The sequence below is a fragment of the Pseudorca crassidens genome, chromosome 10, assembly GCF_039906515.1.
Source record: "Pseudorca crassidens isolate mPseCra1 chromosome 10, mPseCra1.hap1, whole genome shotgun sequence".
In the NCBI taxonomy this organism is placed as follows: Eukaryota; Metazoa; Chordata; class Mammalia; order Artiodactyla; family Delphinidae; genus Pseudorca; species Pseudorca crassidens.
In genome coordinates, this window is record NC_090305.1 from 101,584,454 (window position 1) to 101,603,205 (window position 18,752).

Genomic DNA, 18,752 nt, shown 5'->3' on the forward strand with positions numbered 1-18,752 from the left:
GAGGACTTGGGCGTAATTTTATCAGTTGAAGGACGTCACTTGTGCCCCACGAGTTTTGCTCACCCGATGGGGCTGTCCTGTTTGGGAGGCTCGCGTGGGAGGGAACCAGAAGGCTCTGGATCATACAGATCCGATTAGAATCCCAGCTTTGCCTCTTAATTTCATTTTCATCCATTTGACAAACGGGTTCAAGGCGGTTCTTGCCACTTGTCACTGTGTGACCTCGGGCAGGTTACTGATCCTTTCTGAACTTCATATTTTAAATTACTAAAACGGGCATAATAATATACTAAACAACTGGGATTCATGTACAGATTAAATTACATTATAGATTAAATTACATTAGCACAGTTCTGGCCACATAAGGGACATTTGTAAATGTTTTTATCTTTCTCTTTCACTTTTAATTAAAATGGTAAAGTGGGCGCCTATCTAGCCTCCTAAAAAGGGAGTTACAAGGAATCTCGTAAAACTCTGGAAGCAGTGAGCGTGCAGGGAAGGGTTGGAAGGATTAGTTCCATCCTGCGCTATTTTTCTAAGGATGGCGCTGGCTCATTTCCAGCTTGCTTCTTCTGCCCCTTGGTGGCCCCTGTTTGACAGTGAGAGGTGGGTTAGTGGTGGGAGCTGAAGCTGTTGTCTGAAACAAAGACCTCTGTGGTGCGCCTGAGGTTTTGCATTTGCTAAACTTTATTTTGGCGTTGAATTTGGTTAAGACTCTCTGCAACATCCAAGAGCAATGCGGAGTTTGGAGTTAGCTCTTATTTATGCAAACTCCAAGCTCTAGAAATACCGCCAGGCCTGCTGGAAACCGGTGTGAAGTCAAAGCAGCAGGTTTCTGCTGTGGCTGCAACTGTGCCTTCTCAGAATGGCTGTTTATTTCTGGGCATTGGCTCTTCACTTCCCATCCAGGGGAGGTTGATTTTGGACGCACGCAGCAGTAAGCGGCAACTTGCAGCGAGCAGCAGTGAGCAGTAGCTGGAAGCAATATCAGTCCCCGGACCGGGAGTCCTAACTGCTAGACCACAGAGGCCAGCGGCTAGGGCCTAAACCCACAGTTCTAGCCTGGCTTGTCAAGAAAGAATTCAGGCAAGGAGGCAGAAAGTAAAGAGAAAAGTAGAAAGTTTCTTGGAAAAGCAAAGTACGTGTGGAAAGACGCATGGGAGAACTGAGAGAGAGAGTAACGCCTTTAGGAAGTTTAAATCCTGTATGAGGGGGCAGTTTTCCAGGTTTTTGTCTCCCTTCTGGCCAATCATCTTGCTTTGTCCCCCCCTGGCTAATTTGTCTCAGGACCCTCCCCTTAGGTGCACACTTACCCCACAGTCAAGATGGACCCCGACGTGAAGGCATCTGGGAGAAGCAAGAGTCACCATGGCATGGAGTTGTCCCCTGACTTTTGACCCCCAAGGAGCCTTTCTACACATGTGTAGTGTCTCCCTTGCCCCAAGGAGGGGCGAAGTGGAGATCCCTTGATCCTTTACTCAAACGAGGTTTTGCCCCTCTTCGTTTTTGCCATGACTGTTATCTTAAGGCATCCACAAGAGACAAAACTTGGCTTTTTACCCTGTCTCTGTCATTGCTTCCATTTCGGAGAGCAAACAGGAGGCTGATTTTAAATGTCTAACCTGAAGCCCACCTATCTCCTGTCTCAGGAAATGCAAACAGGAGGCGAGTTGTAAGTGTCCGGCCTGAAGCCCATTTTTTCCTGCCCCATGAAATGTTAACAGAAGGCCAGTTGTAAATGTCTAACCTGGAGCCCATCTATCTCCCACCTCAAGGTGGGCTTGGGGCTCAAGCCGCTTTCACTCAGCTTAGGTGTAAACACCATGAGGGGCTGCCCAGAATGGAAGAGACCCCTTTCTATTCCTGATCTATTTATTTTGTAGCTGACTGGGCATAAATGACTGAAGATAATTTAATCCACTCAGACCCTGATAGCAGCCGTCTTGATATTGAGTTTTTGGTTTTGAGGGGGTGTTTATTTGTTTTTTAATTCCTCTGGTCTTCTCTTTCTTTCTTCCGTTCTTTTTACCTTCTCCTTGATTTTCCCCTAGACTTGGGAGAGAAGGAACAGAACTCAGATCCCTGGCTTTACCACTTGGTCGTTGTAGAATCTTGGGCGAGCCAACCCACTTCCCTGAGCCTCGATTTCTTTATCTAGAATACAGGGGAAAGTCCCAGGATGGTAGTGAGGGCAACATGAGATGAGTATGTGAAAACACTCCAGAGGGCCAGACACAGGGATGGCACGTAGCAGATGTCGCTCCTCTGCTCAGTCCCCTAGGCCACCATTTCCACAGGATGTCAGGACATGCCCTCCTGCAAGGCTTCCAGGGTTAGGAGGGAGCAGTTGTTTCTATGGAGGGAGAAGGGAGTGGGGTTAGCACTTTAGGGGAGGCACAGGAGAGGCAGAGAAGATGGGTGAGTTTGAGAATCTGAAAGGCGACCAGTGTCCCTGTAACGTAGAGAATTGAGAGAGCACAGGGGAAGAGGAGGAGAGGCAGGGCCTCACAGGCCATCTTAAACCCAGGGGCAGCGGAGAGCCGTTGAAAAGTCATAAGCGGAGCGGTGACGTGATCAGGTTTGGCTGCTGTACAGAGAATGGACCGGAGGAGATAACAGAGGATCTGGGCATAGAATTGGAGTCCTTGAGCCTTTAAGTGGAAGACAGCCTAATCCAGGGATGGTGCATCAGAATCACCTCGGGAGCCGTTCCAGAATACACATTTCCCAGCCCTGTTCCAGATCCACTGAATGACAACCTCCAGGGACGTTAGGTGTTTGAGAACAACGACTTCATTCTATAAAGATGGTTTCTTGATGGCATCCTATGGGACAAAGCACGTGACTCGTCAAGTTAACACGGACCAAATCCTGCTCGTTGGTGATGGCTTTTGAGTTTTGTGCTCCCACCGGCCCTAGTTCTCTTTCCAAAAGGGCCCTTGACTCCTAATCCCTAGGACACACCCCCAAACAGGTGTTCCTGCCTTCCAACCTTTGGAGGCTAGTTAGATGCGCACAGGTGCGCATAATGAATCCGGCCGGGACCGCCCACTGTCCCCCTGGGAACCGCCCCGAGGTGGGAGGGAGGCCGGGAGCCTATATAGGCCTGGCTCTGAGGCTTTGTGCGTCATCTCTGCGCTCATCTTTGCTCCTTCCGGTTGAGGGGGCGTGAGGCCTTGTTAGCCAAGCGCAAGTACAACCATGCGCCTCGCTGGTGTTTGAAGACGGGGATTCAACTCAAGCTCCTTCTGCCCTTTGTGGGGCCTGGGGGTGAAGAGAGGGAAGGGAGCCAGGAAACCGCAGGTAATTGTACTTCTCCCAGCTTCCCAGGTGGGGTTTTTAAATATTCAGGGGGTAGCGAAGAGACGCGTGTTGTAGAGCTGGTCTGTTCGTAGAACACTCTTTCTTTCCCTGGAAGGCTACATTGGAAACTGATGCTGGGGGGGCTTTTTTTGGTGTTTTTTTTTGTTTTTTTTTGAGGCAGAGGGATTGGGGGCAATAGGGACTTTATGCTTTCATTTTGTACCTTTCTGTATTGTTTGGAAAATGTTAAGGAGGTTATGAACCTTTTTTAGTCACCTTTTTTGAGGCATAACTTATGTACAGTCAAATGTACCCGTTTAAACGTGCATTTTAATGAGTTTAGACGAGTGTGTACACTTGCATATGACCACCACCACCGCAAATGAGGTCCAGAGCTTTTCCATCCATCCCCAAAACTGACTTTGTGCCTTTTCTATGGTAATATCCCCACCCTCAGACCCAGGCAACCACTGATTGGATTTTCATACAGGCCATTTTAATATCTTCTTTATTCTTTTCAGCATTAAGAGGAAAAAAAACCTTCATCAATGTAATTTAGAAAATAAAATATGCAGCGAGGCAGGCAAAGTTTGGCCCCTCTAGTAGAGGCGCATGTGTGTGTGTTCGTGTGTTTGTGGAATTGGCAGTTTTTCCCCCTCTAGGGAGGGGAGAGATTGAGAAGCCAATAGTATTCGGGAGGCTGTTTAAAAGGAAGTTAAGTATTTAAATATATTTTAAAAAATAGGAAGACAGGAGTAAATATGCTATGGGAGTACGGGTTATTTTTTTGCTCTTTTGTTTTCTGTCATGCTTATTACTTTTATAATAGGTCGAATTAAAATTTTTAAAAAGAGCTGTTTAATACTTACCCTCCTGTAAGGAAAGATGGACAGCAAATATTATAATCAAATAAGGGTTTAGAGTAAGCTGTGTGTAGTCCCCAAAGTTGGAAGACTGTACCTTGAGCCGTGTCAAGAGGCCTTAGAGTGGATGGAGAAATCACTTTATAAAATCTCGTCATTTAGATGTTAATTTAGATGTGGCTGAATTAGCCGGGTGTGGTGGTACTATGCATAAAAAACGTGGAAAGGAGGCAGAGGCTTGCTAACTGCTTCCATCTGCTTTCTGACATATAACAGGTGATGCTGAGGGTATAGATTAAACCACGGGAAGGGGTAAATGAGGTTGGTAACTGAAAGCATCTTCTTCCAAAGGCTCTGAATCACCTGGGCTCTTGTTAAACATGCACATGCTCTGGCCTTACTTCAGATCTTTTCAGTCAAGTTCCAGGGGATTCTTCTGATCAGGCAGGCATCGAAAAATACCAGATGAGCATATTGTTTCATATACTTTGCACACTTCTAAGTAGGAGGATGTTGGTGAATTTTTCTCCACCCAAGCAAGGGACAAATCCTTATAACTTCTTTGATTGTGAATTGGTGCCTGGCCTCTCTAAATAGGTAGAATATATTTATTAGGATTTTGCATCAGGTGCCTGGATTTTAGATTTGCTCTGGGATTTCTATGCATATCTAAGGAAGGTGCTAAAATTTTAAGTAGCAACTTCTGCTCTTTAAATTTTATGCATTTCTTGTAAGATTTTAGGGAACACAGCATATTGTGGAAGCTCAGTGCATTTGTAATACAGGGGATTTAAAGAGTTGTTGATGGGGAAGGACTTCATATTGCCTGGAAGATGTGAATGGTGGTAAGATGGAGTTTTTCTTGTGGTTTATTTGGGATGTGTTTCCTCTGAATACTTCAGGTATGAATAATTTGGTTGGCTTTGGGATGTTTGTGTTTTTCTCATCCACTCATTTCATAATTAATAATTAGTATTTGTTATGAGCAAATCACTGTGCTATGGACAGATGCAAATAGTTCAACCTATATCTTGCCCTCTAAAAGCAAGAGAGATTAAAAAGTAATTTTTTAAGTAATTATATTACACAAGCTGATTCTAAAACTCATTTGGCAAGGCAAAGGACCCAGAATAGTTAAAATAATCTTGAAAAAGAAGAACAAAGTTAGAAGACTCATACTTCCCAGTTTCCAAACTTACTACAAAGCTACTATAATCAAGACAGTGTAGTACTGTCATAAAGGTAGACATATAGATCAACAGAATAGAATTGAGAGTCCAGAAATGAACCCTGACATTTATGGTCATTTCTCGCCAATTAAATGGGGGGAGAAGAGCCTTTTCAAGAAAGTATTGGAACAACTGGATTTCCACATACAAAACAGTGAATTTGGACCCTTATGTCACACCATATAAAAAAACACCTCAAAATGGATTGCAGACCTAAATGTAAGAGCTAAAACTATTAAATAAGAAAACATACTAACTCTTCTTAACCTTGGGTGAGAATTGGTTTGTTATCTATGATACCAAAAGGCCAAGCAACCAAAGGAAAAATAAATAGGACATCAAGAAAGTAAAGTTCTGTGCTTCAAAGGACACCCATCAAGAAAGTGAAAAGACACCCCACAGAATGGGAGAAAATATTTGCAAAATCATATCTGAAAGAAACTCATATCCAGAATATATAAAGAACTCTTAACATTCAACAATATAAAGAAAACCCAATTTAAAATTTGGCCAAGAATTTGAATCTACATTTCTCTGAAGAAAGATAATATGAATGGTCAAGAAGCACATGAAAAAATGCTCAACACTTAGTCATTAGAGAAATGCAAATCAAAACCACAGTGAGCTACCACTTCATATTCATTAGGATGGCTACCTCAAAGAGACAAGAAGGTGGAGAAATTGGAACCCTCGTATGTTGCTGGCAGGAAAGTAATATGGTGCAGTCACTTTGGTCTTCAAAATGTTAAACATATAGTTACCATGAGATCCATTAATGCCATTCTCTATATATATATACCCAAAAGTTATTCAACTTGTGAATAAACAAAATATGGTATATCCATGTAATTGAATAGTATTTAGCAATAAAAAGGAATGAAATACACATGATACAATATAGTAAGTGAAGCCAGTCATATATGATTCTATTTGTAGTAAATAGGCAAATTAGGCAAATCAATAGAAATAGAAAGTAGATTAGTAGTTGCCAGCATTTGGGAAAAGTGGAAAATGGGGACTAATTTCTTAGGGGTTCTGAGTTTCTTTTGGGGGTGCTGAAAATGTTCTGAAATTAGGTATTGGTGATGTTTACAAAATTCCATGAATATACTAAAAGCCACTGAATTGTATACGCTAAAGTAAGTTTATGGTACATGAGTTTTTTCTCAGTAAACCTGTTATTTTTTAAAGAAATAACTATTACATAAGTTATTTTGGTGATAAATACCAAAAAGAAGGATTTCACGTAATGAAGGCGTTATCTCTAAGTCAAGTGGTGGGTGGATTGAGTATTTATGAAAGAGGTGCGTTTGAGCTTGAGTGACTGTTATGGAAGATGTAGATTTGGTTATATAGCTGGTTCCCAAAGGAAGAGCTCTGAGTCACAGAATTCGGCGTGAGACAAGGTCAGCAACACAGTAATGTCTTTGAGAGGGACGTTGTACTTGAGCTTAGTAGTTGTATGAAGCCTGTGAAAAGATCAGAAAGGCAAAATGGGCCCAGATTAGGGGGGACCTTGAGTGCCAGCATGAGGAATTCTCTGCTTTTTTGGTCAGCTCTAGGAAGCTGATTAAAAAGTGACACACCTCAGAGCTGTGTCTTAGGAAAATTAATCCATAGCAGAGTGTTGGATTCAGTGGGAGGGAGAGAGCTCACCTGTGGAGGTGCCCGTTAGGAGTCTGTCGCAGTTGGTGTGAGAACAGGCCTTCCTCTTTTGAATTTCCTAAAACTGGAATTAGTTTGGTGGAGTTCTGAGCCTTCTGAGACCAACTTGGGGAATTTGAAAGGCCTCACACACAGATGTTATTCTACTTCATTTCCTGGGAAAATGAGTCAGTTTCCTGGTAAAGAGCTGTCTGGGGTGCTAAACAATGGTGTGGGTGCCCCTGCTTGGCCACCCCATTCACTTCGGCTCCTTTCTGTTGCTCACCACCTGTGTTTTTGGTTTATATTTTCTCTTTCCTTCCTTCCTTCCTCTCCCTTTTCTCCCTTCATTTCCGCTCCTAACTGGGTCTACTGTCTCCCTTCCCTTCGCCTTTAACTCCACACCTCCAATCGTGGAACAGTTTAGCAGAGAAAAATACCAGTATTTCTTTGCACAACACAAAGTTTATTACCTGTATGAGAGAAAAGAGAATCAGGAGACCTTTTCATGAAACCTATATGGAGACCTTAACCTGTAGGCCATATCAGTGAACATTTTCATGGAAAATATGCTACATATGATAAATATTTTTCTAGGTAAATTTAATATTAAAGCCATTGAGATAGAAGGAGACTCACTATGAGAATTCTTTGGGCCTGTAACTTCCAGATCTCATGAGGATCTCAACATATCCATTTGTGACCTGCCGTTATAGTCTTTTCTGCTGGTTTGCCATCTCTTGTTTTGGTGACCTGGAGAGCAAACTTAGGACCCTGCTTGTGCCTCAAGCACTGTATTAGGAAATGGTCACCACCTTCCTGAGATACAGAGAACTAAAGATTTAGAACTAAAGAACTAAAGATACAGAGAACTAAAGATTGTCACATTTTCAAAGGTTCACTGTGAGGCCAGCTAACTTATCCCAGCTATCTAGCTTATCATTACTACCAAACACTCTCTTGATCTTGGATTACATTGAAATCTCATAACATATAGATAACGACGTTTAAAAGATTGCTATAGGCATTTCCTTTAAGGTTAGATCTTCCAGCAATAAGTATGCAAATGTAACTAGACTAGTTGCAGTGTGGGCTTAAAGGTGGAGTTGCCCACACTCAGAAGCCTGTCTCTTTGAAGAGTCCGCCAGGTTTCCTTGGTTTTGTTTTGGGGGAGTGTTGGTAGGGTGGCTAAAGGCAACAAGGACTGGGGGGAGAGCGGGGGGGGGGTTCTTTTGCTGTACTCAAGTGAGGCTGTTAAATGTGTGGTGAGCCCTCACACTGAGGACGAAAGCTGTGCCGTCCTGAGAGGGAGGGAAGGGAAAGGAAGGAGAGAGGGAGCCCCGGCCAGGGCCTGGCCGGGTTTGGGAGCAGGGGCCCGCTTCTGAATCTTAGCGTTGTCACTTTTTGTTTACCTGAGCCAAGATGCTTCACCCTTCCCAGCCGGAGTTTCATCAGTGGGGTAGTTGTCAAGACCAAATAAATTAACTCGAGAAGATGGGTGGTGTTTGGCTTATTGTAAATGTTGAGTCCTATGGAGACTTTAGAGATTTCACCATACATATTTTTAGTAATAATGTTTAAATGATATATGTAACAGTTGAAAGTCCCCTTTTGGTGTCAGTGTAGTTCTGGAAGTGTAGTGTCTGGATTACTTAAATTATAGTTTGCGAAACCTGGTTATAACTGACACCCCGTAAATGGAAATGAGTTGTAATTCAGAAATTATAACTGAGGTGCTCAAGGTGGCGCTGTTTCCCCATAAACTTGGTAATGCGCTCCATTTTATCCCTATCTGTTCCAACTCGGGCAAGTAACCGGATCTATATTTAGGACCATTTCTGCCTTCTGTAGTCCCCAGCCCTTCTTACTGAGGCCGCACTCCAATACCACATCCTAAAAATGCACACTTGTCCTATATTCACTGTAACATACATGAGAATTGTCAGTAATAAACTAGTTGACTGGTTATATATTTGAAGACATTTATGAAAACAATACTTCAGATTTTACAGCTTTCTTTTTATATTTTGGAGTCAGTTTGTGTTTAGGTCTCAAATATGTGCAAAGCTTGTAGACCAGTTCTTAATGGAATAAAGGACCTCATATAGTTCTTCCTCAAACTGATTATATAGTACGAGGGAAAATATCTACATTGAACTTCATTTTTGTGAATCTGTACCAGGAGCACCCTATTAATTGTTTCCCACTTCTTGTCAGAAGCGACACACGTACTTCACAGGTGTGTCATTCTGGGCTTGATGTGCCTTGTTGTGTTTGTTTTTAGATACGAGGATTTCTGTCGCGATTTGATAATGTCCTTCCTGTCAGCCTGGCATTTGACAAATGTACAGCTTGTTCTTCCAAAGTAAGTCGTTCTACATTCATGGGACTTGTTTAAAATGAGCTCTTCAGCCTTACTAGCCAGAGGCACTGAAACCAACTGAGGGCTTTCTGTGGAGGAGGGGAGGGCCTAAAAATGCCAAACCAGAAAGGATTGTGTTTTCATTTTATCTGTATTCATTCTCACGAGAAACCAGCCTGAGAAAGTGTGGTTTATAGTGTAGAGAGAGAGACTGAATTAGATTATTATAGTTCTGTATTAGTACTTGAATCATGATGGTAATTTGGACTCGAATTTGAACTTTACTCGTCTTTGTTCCTCCCCAGAGAGCTCCTCGCTTGTACCGACCATCCCAGAGCAATTTTTAAGTGTTACTCCGGGGATGAGGGGTAGCAGGCGGTCCTGGTGGTGTGTCTTTTGGAGATCTACATAATGACAAAGAAGGAGTAAACAGAGATTAGGGCCCTGGATCGGGAGCCAATAAAAGGGCCCATTCAGCTTTGATCTTTCCAGAGGCTCTAAAAATAGAGCTGGTATGTCCTCCATTGTAATGGGAAACGGCTGATGTATCTCAAAACTACAGTGATGGCATCTCATTTTTTAATAGGCTTTGAGATAGTCTGAGTTATTTTCACATGTACACTGTGTGTTATAGCTGATTTCCTTTTGGATACCTCTTTAAGCCTTCTAATGCCCAGTGATTTAACCTGGGCTTTTAAAACTCATGATTCTTGATAAGACTTTCATGTTCAAGTGTTATGCAAAATAGCGTTGGGGTCATTAATCCCAAACTCTGGCCTCTCAGTTATAATTTGGGACTTTGCTGTGTAGCCTACATCTGGCACTCTGAAAGGGATTGAATTCTAGGGATAGTCTCTCCACTCTGAGATGACACGCTTTCTTTGAAAACTTTACCTGGGTCTTGTCTTATGAGAAGCACAATCCTGACCAGTCAGTCTCTCTAAAAAGTTAACTCAGGGGGTTTCCCTGGTGGTCCAGTGGTTAAGACTCCGAGTTTCCAATGCAGGGGGCACGGGTTCGATCCCTGATCAGGAAACTAAGATCCCACATGCCGTGCGGCACGGCCAAAAAAAAAGTTAAAAAAAGTTAACTCAGATTTGACAAACAATGTTGATAAATTTGGTTAATTTTAGGTGCTCAAAAACTTAGAGTAGCTCTTTCTCTCTTTTCTTCAAAAGTAAAGTAAGCTCCTGTTCTATTGTTATGCATCCCAAGTGTCTCTGTTGAGATTTAAAGCTGTTTGTTAGTAGTTATCCGTGAGCTCCTTTTTTCTGTAGGTTCTTGAAGGCATCTTCTATCTTCTCGAGTCAGGGCCTCAAGGACGTCTGTGTGCACTTCTGTCTTCAGAAATGCAGGTTTTAGGATTACGTGCTCTTCAGTGGAGCACATTTTTTTCTTTGAATGGCTAAGCTAATTGGTCTCAAAATAACTTGGCAGTATTAATTTTCATATTGAAATTGTTTGGCACCGGTGCCAGAGGTTTTTCTGTGGCTTTATGTAAATCTGGTTAGTCAATGAAATAACGATAATTGGGTTCTCTAAGTGAAATGCAAACACTCATTTTTTCTTGTTCTATTTCTAATTAAATTAGCCCTTGAGGTACTGTTTACAAAAGGATCACAAGCATACCAGCTAGCTGAGGTCCCTTATATTCTTTGAAAGAGAATAGCTTTGCATTTTCTTTCACACTTATTGTAAGCATTAAATTAATTATAGGTATTACTTTTTTGTTAGCAAAATTATTTCCCCTTGGTGGTCATTCTGAGAGTCCTGCTTTACATAAACATGCTGGACGATTTAATACAAACTGACTTGGATTTTAACAGCTGTGCTATTCCCATAGCGATCACTTTTCATGTGGTCTGGGTATTAAATTTCTTTTGTGCTGAAAAGGTTGCTGCATTGGTGCATGTATTTCCTTACAGTAGAAACACAGCATTTACGTACTTGGCTAACTTATTTATTCGCTTAGGAGGATGTCATTCTCTATTATCTGCAAACCCAGCATTAATACTTTGAAATGACAAATCCAATTACATTTTCATCTCTGTGCATGTGAATTTTTCTTAATTCATACTTAGCATAATATTTTTTGTACTGAGTCATATCATAGTTGTTATTGTTTCAAAAAAATTCTTTGAGGCTAAAAATGACTTTTAAAAATTTCTCCTTTGACATCCATGAAGTAATTTTTTCCTTTGGTAGTGTTCAGTATTTTTGCTTTTTTTTTCCCCCTAGCACTAAGGCCATGCTTGTGTCTTGATTTAAGCACAAGTACAGAAAGATTGGGGAGGTAGAATAAACTATGCTGAGTAAAAATGCCTTCATTACCTTATTTATATCAGTAAAATATAGACCTTTTATAAGGCCTGAGGTGGGGAAGAGTACAGTTCTCTGCTTCTGTGGCAGGGAAGGCTAAATCATCTACACGCAAATTGTTCCTTATCCTATTTGATTTTAGCTTGGCATACAGCCAGGTGAATTGTTCCATCTTCCAGAAAAAATATTGAAGAATCTGGAGGGAGGAGGGTGGTGAGGAGTCGCTTTCATTCCAGTTTCTATTTATTGCCTTGTAAGACTTTCCAAAATGATAGTATCTGTCACTAGAATTTCAAAAAACCCTATTGGAAGGTATATGAGTCCTTTTTTAGGTTTCATAAAGGAATTCAGAGCCAAATAGTTGTGTGGAATTGCTACCAAAGGGAAAAGTACAGATTTGAAACCGATATTCTTGAAAGAATTTCTTATAATACATGGAGTTAATTTGTTGTTTTTAGATTTTTCACCTAAGTAATTGGGAGGAAGTTAGGGTATTTGGAGGGGTACCTTTCTATTTTGATATAATTTTAAACTTACAGACAAGTTGCAGGAATAGTACAAGGAACTCCTTTACCCAGATCCCCCAAGTGTTTACATTTTTCCCCATTTGTGTGTATGTGCTCTTCTCCCTCCCTGCCTCTCCTCTTTTTGTTGAAACTGAGAGTGAATTGGAGACATTGTGATTGTTCATAGCTAAGTACTTCAACATATGTTTCCTAAGAAAAAGGTTCTTATCTTACCTAAGCACAATGCACTTACCAAATTCAGGCAGTTTAATGTTTGTGTAACAATACTGTTATCTAATACACGGTCCATATTTCAGATGTTGTTATTTGTACCAGTAATGTTCTTCATAAGTTTTTTCTCCAGACCAGAATCCAGTTCAGGATCGGGCATTTAGTTGTCATGTCTCTTTGGCTTCCCTCAATCTGGAAAAGTTCCTTAGCCTTTCTTTGTTTTTCTTAACTTCACCACTTTGACATTTTGCCAGTTATTTTGTAGAATTTCCCTCAATTTGGATTAGTCTAATGTTTCCTTATGATTAGATTCAGGTTATGAATTTTTGGCAGGAATACCAAAGAAATGATGATGTATCCTCATGTCAGGAGGCACATGATATATTTTATCCCCTTTGGTAATGTTAACTTTCCCCCTTTCCATATTTGTAACTACCTTCCCCAACAGTGAGAAACCTGGCTCCCAGTATCCTGCATATATTCACTTAACTTGCTCAAGCCTGGAATACACAGAAAGTAGTTCCAAAATTGCCAGTCCATACTACTGCAGATAGTAAACCTATTACGTAGAGTTTGATCATTGTGCATGGTTCTTTTTTTCTAGGCAAAATTTACATACAGTGAAATGCGTGAATCTTAAGAGGACAGTACTATAATTCTGACAAACACATACACCCAGGTAACCTACATTTCAGTCAAGACATAGAATGTTTCCATTACACCAGAAAGTTCCCTTGTACCCCTTCCCAGTCAGTCTTGGGGGAGGGGAGCAGTATTTTGAGTATTGTGACGGTTCTCTTTCCCTAGAAGGAGTAAAACTAGGCCCCTTCTGGTGTTTTATGTAACAGTAGCCTTGTTCCTGGGACCCAGAAGTTGACTGGAAACTTCTCTCATATGTGCAGAGTCAGGAGCAGGGCTGTGCCTGAGGAGACTGCAGGCAGACGATTCTTGATCTTGTCGCACGATTCTGTCACAACCTTGGCAATATTGCAGGAACAGCCTATTACGAAGAAGCAGGCCCCAAACTTGGTTTTTATACCGTCTGGGACTGCCTAGTGCACAGATGTAGCAAGATGTGCCCAGAAACCTGATCTTCAGATTTTAATTAGCCATTAGCAGCCCTAATATTATACTCATTCTGGTGTTTACTATTCGATGGGGTCTCCTGTTGACAGGTTATGACTGAACTTCCCAAAGTGACTTGTTATTAGCTTTTTGTGTGCACCTGTATATGTGTGTCCTGGAGTGAGAGGGATAGGGTGGTGTAGAATATGTGTCAGCTGGTATCATCATATGGTCAACTGTGCTTGCTTTTTGCCTTTGTCATAGTCAGCCTGTCCATTTATCTTTTGATATTAATATAATCCTACCTTTCTTCTCTCATTTCTTTTCTCTTTGTTAAGAAAAGAGAAGCATGAAATGCCAAAAATTAAACTCAAGTATTTAAACTTTCTTTAAAGAAAAACCTCTATCCCAGAGCAACCTATTACCTAAAAGTTCTGCAGATGCACCGTTGAGGAGAGAAAGACAAATGGTAGATTTGGAAGGAGAGGTTAAACTCTTACTGTATGTCTGTTAGCAGACATACGTTTATTCAACTGACATTTGAGTCCCTGCCGTGTACCAGAGATAGGGAGGTGATTAAAATAGCCACTGCCTTCAAAGAACACTATCAAAAGAGTGAGGGAGACCTATAAACCAATGCTGATCTCCCTAACATTGTTATATGCTCTACAGTCAAGGTGTATCCTCTTCTTAAGGTGTCCTGGTACCAATTGGCTTTGGGGAAGACCAGGGACCAATTCCCCTGGTACCAATTGGCTTTGGGGAAGACCAGGGAAGGTCTTGCAAGGGACTTGTAAGTTGATCTTAAAGGATGAGTAGGAATTTGTAGAAATACATGGGAGAGAGGACAAGAGGAAGGTATTCCAGGCGTGGGGGGATCACATGTGTGCCAGCCAGAGGCAAGAAAACATGGCACATTTATGAAGTTGTTCTGTGTAGCAGTTGTGACAGAGCCTGGGACACCTCATTCCCTTCACATTGTCCTCTTGGTGAGTGCCATTTTCATTTCAGCTCTTCTTGAGCTGGAATCTGGCTGTACTTTGTCTAGCACTTGAGGCTCTTTCTCACCTCGCATCAGGCTTAGGGGTTTCCTAGCCTAAGGAATCCAGCAACTGCAGCCCGTTGGGGGGCGGGGGGTGGGGTGCAGAGGACAGGAAGGCAGGCGGGGGATTTCCAGGTCCTGGCTCTCCATCCCTTGCTGGCCAGCTGAGGGACCACAGGCAAGGTGCTCCCCGCTCTGCCGCCTCCCTTTCTTTTGTTAAATGAGTCAGTTGGATGAGATAAGCTCTGGCTGTCTATTGACACTTGAAGTTGCTAGCTTTTATATTTCCTTTACTTACTTTTATTTAATTCTTTATTCCCCAAGCAGTGCATTTTCGTTGCAGAAAAAATCAGAAAATATATTTAAGGAAGTAATCGACTGTATTCCAGCCACGCAGATCATTGTTAGGCATTGATGTCTACCCTTCTTGGCTTAAAAAAAAAAAAAAAAATCCTATCTTTTATGGGTATGTGCAGATACTTTTTCTCTCTGAACATTGCTATTGTAAGTTTGAAATTAGCTTCACAGAGAGGGATTTATGGTGCTGCATCAAGCATACTCTCTGCTTCTCTGATTTGATAGGGTTTTAAATCTCAGTCATTTACAAGGACCGGCCAGAGCCCCATCGGAAGAGCTCTCCAAAGTTGTGCCAGGAATTTCTGCATACGGCTTCTCAGTGGCAAATATTACTCAAAACTGGGCTGCAGCCAGGTGTTCCTTCTTCTTTCCAAAAGGGACATAAATCTCTGATTTGGAAAATGATGAGTAACCCCCAGGTTCCCTTTTTCTATCTCATTTACCTAGTGAGGCCTCAAGTCTCCTGTTGTAATGTGCGATGGATTCCATATGGATAGTTGTGTGGTGTAAACTGTTATCTCATATCTTGTCCTTAGCAACTAGAGTTCCCACAACTTCCACAACTGCTCGCTTCCCAAAAGGAGATGGAATATCCAGCCAGAGCCAGTGTGGAGTATTTAGCTACAAGCCCTAACCTCAGAGCTCTTGGCTCTTCACCTCCTTGAAAAACCTTGGACGTTTCTCCCTTTGCTTCAATTTCCTCATCCATAGAGTGGGGAAAATATTTTCTGTTTCCCAGGGAAATTGCAATGGCTGACGTGTATCCAGTTCCCTGTGACCAAGTACCAAGGCCTTTGCCCACTCCTGGGACTGATGTTGACATCAGAAATAAGAGGAAAACAAAGACCCCTGTGATTTCATTAGGTCTTCCGGGGTGTGTGGCACCCTTTCTGGGGTCACTGTTCACAAGCAGGTACAGTGAAAGGCCTGATTGAAAGTCAAGTCTGCCTTGGCTTTGAAAGACTGCAGAAACCTTCCATCATGGTTCATGATGACTATTACTGTCAAAACCTTTTCTGTGACTCCAGAGAACTCAGTCTTCCTAGTTACTTCTAACCTGAGACCACCTAATCGGTAGTTAAAGTTTGTGCTGCTCACTCCTTTTCTGTGTCACCTGAGGTCACAAAAACGTGCCTCGCCTGTCCTAACACACTTTTTTTTTTCCTTAGAGGATCTCTAACATCCAGACCAGAAAATTTAGGGCTGTGTTCTCCTTAGGTGGTTCCACAGGCTGCCTGGCCCAAGCATAGGCTTCAGGTTATTGAAAATCTGAGTTCCTTTTAGTTTGGAATTAATCTCATTCACTTTTAGCCTTTCCCCCAAGCCCAACCCTTGACATAGTGGTTCTTAAATTTTTTGAGTCATGGACCTCGTTCAGACTGATAAAAGCAGTAAACCTGCTCCCCTGAAAAATGGAAGCCACACAGTTTTGCAGGCAATTTCATTGGCTTTGTGAAGTCCCTGAAACGTGCCTGTGGATCCTAGGAAGGCATCCTTGCTCGGAGTTTTTCTTTGGTACCATCCCCACACTCTCCCAGACAAGACCCTGGGGGATGTGGGTGCAGCCAGCCACAGCCCCACCATGACTTCTCTGTGTGGCTTGGGAAAGTAGCCCTCTCTCTTTGGGGACTCATTTTCCTCAACTGTAGTAAAGGGAGATGCCTGGGCTGATGTACCACTGGGTTTTGTTACCTGACTCTGACATTGTTGTAGTCTCTTGATCAGCTACTTTGTTTCTTTAGGCCAAGCAGCATCCAGGTAGGGGAGGGGAGAGATAGCGAAGCGGCTCAGAGTTCTAAGGGTTATTTGTCCTTTCTCTAGTGGTGCATTGATTTGACTCCAGATGGGCAAAGAGCCCCAGCTGTCATCTGTTCATGTTCCTTCTTTTCTTCTTATTTATGCGATACGTTTATCTTCTTCCCTCTTCTCTCCTCCTGTTTAGTACCTTTGTAAGGTAGGGAGGGAAGAACATGGTAGTAACCGCTGGTTTTTTGAAATAAGGGTGCTATCAGCTTGAATTGGGAAACATTTTATGGATGTACATGCTTATACATACACAGGTTGCATATAATATATATATAACTGTTTAAATTGAGTACTTAAACTCATGTAAATATATGTGTGGTTGTTTATTTTAATGACTGTTGTCATAGCAATTCAACAAACATTGGAGCTTCTGTTTCATGATATATTTTTGGATGATACAGAGGTCAGTAAGACATTCTCAGAAGTTTCTGATGATATCCTTCTGGACAAGATAGGAAAATTATAATGCACGATTATATACCTCAAGCACGTCAACTTATTTAAACATCTTGACCCAAGAAATGTTCTTAAGCTTAGAAGGGATAATTAGTTCCTAGCAAAAGGTAGGAACTGGTTAAATATGTTTTGAATGGTGAGAAAAATTAATGAGTGTTTTTGTAGATGAATAAACGAACAGCACAACAGGAAGAATGGGAAGATAGGCTGTGCCCTCCAGGAACTCAGTCGGGTAGGAGTCTAAGGCTTGGTAGCAGACGCTCTTTGCCTACTCGTGCAGAGGCATGATTTATCATGAAGCCATAGGTGGTAGCTATTACTGAATGTTACATTTCAGTGCTCTGAATATTTGTTCATCTGAGCTTCTTTCCAGCTTTTACTATCTCATTTGCTTTAGTTGATGCGTTCGATGATTTGTTATTGTGTAGCAAAATCATTTCCAAAGTATATTAAAATAAGGAGCCTTTGGGATTCATCAGAGATGACTTAACATTTTATGAAAGGACACATTCTGGCAGTGAGCTTTTTGCAGGGTTTTGGTTGCTCTCCTGCAGGATTTTTTAAAGTCCATTTTATTTTTTCTAAAAGGTCTTCCAATATCCTGTCCAGGTATTTCTAAAAGTACTTATCACTACAGCCTTTCTTGCCATAGAAGATTGAAAGAACTGTTTGAGAACATCCTATTCCCAAAGTTACTGTTGTTATAACTTGTTTATATAACATCTTATGTGGTGATAGTGATAAATTCTAAAGTATCTGGGCTTCCCTGGTTTTAAGTAATTCTTCCAGCATACAAGTTTTATTAAACTTTTTTTCTTAACAAGGAAGAAAAAACTACGTATTTCTGTTTTCTGGAGTATCTAAGGGCTGGCTAAAGCACACACCAAAGTTAAATATCTTAAATTTATAACTATCAGACTAAAACTGGGAAACTAGCTGCTCTGTGGTCCTGACACGGCTGCAAGCATGCCAAAGGTGAACAGTCAATGGGAGAACAGACATAGCAAATCTTGTAAATTAGAAGAACTATCTTGACACTAAGTAAGTGTACATCCAACAGAGTTTTAAGGAACGGCAGCATCACTGGGATGATTGCCCATCCCCATGAGGACTACTTTGAAGGGTGTGTTGAATGGTCACAAGGCCCACAGTCAGAACTCCAGACAGCCTAGGTGTCTTGGCAGCTGACTCGAGTTACTGAAGCATTTGGATATGTTTAAGACCTTTATCAGCACTCCAACTTGGAACAGAAATCTGTGCAAAAGTATATTTTTGTGTTGTTTGTAAAGGCAGGAGAGAAAACTTGGGTTTTTCCTAGTTCTCAGTTGAACTTCACATTTCCCTTTCCTTTTATGTCAACTTTTTCACGAAGATGATAACAAAAGTGGGATTGAAGGAAGTGGCAATGTTTCTCTGTTGCATTAAAACCCCTCACACATCCCGAGCACGGAACGTGAGCTCCACGTTGCTCTTTCTTAAAGAAGAAAGCCTGACTAGAAACCGTCCGTGGGATTGCTACTGTACCCATATCTAGATTTTCTCTTAGTTCGGTCTGACCTGACAAACTTG

At 41.7% G+C, this 18,752-nt stretch overlaps 1 protein-coding gene across 12 annotated transcripts in view; it reads left to right on the forward strand.

The window, feature by feature from the left end:
* Window positions 1-18,752, forward strand: part of ATG7 (autophagy related 7) — a 237,188-nt gene that overhangs the window by 72,273 nt on the left and 146,163 nt on the right. For 9 of the 12 annotated variants that reach the window (XM_067755465.1, XM_067755472.1, XM_067755471.1 and 6 more), the window contains one exon: window positions 9,324-9,404. The exons of the other annotated variants lie outside the window; for them this stretch is intronic. In XM_067755465.1, the coding sequence (XP_067611566.1) occupies window positions 9,324-9,404 (81 nt within the window). The remainder of the gene's footprint in view (window positions 1-9,323; window positions 9,405-18,752) is intronic. 12 annotated transcript variants of the gene reach the window in all.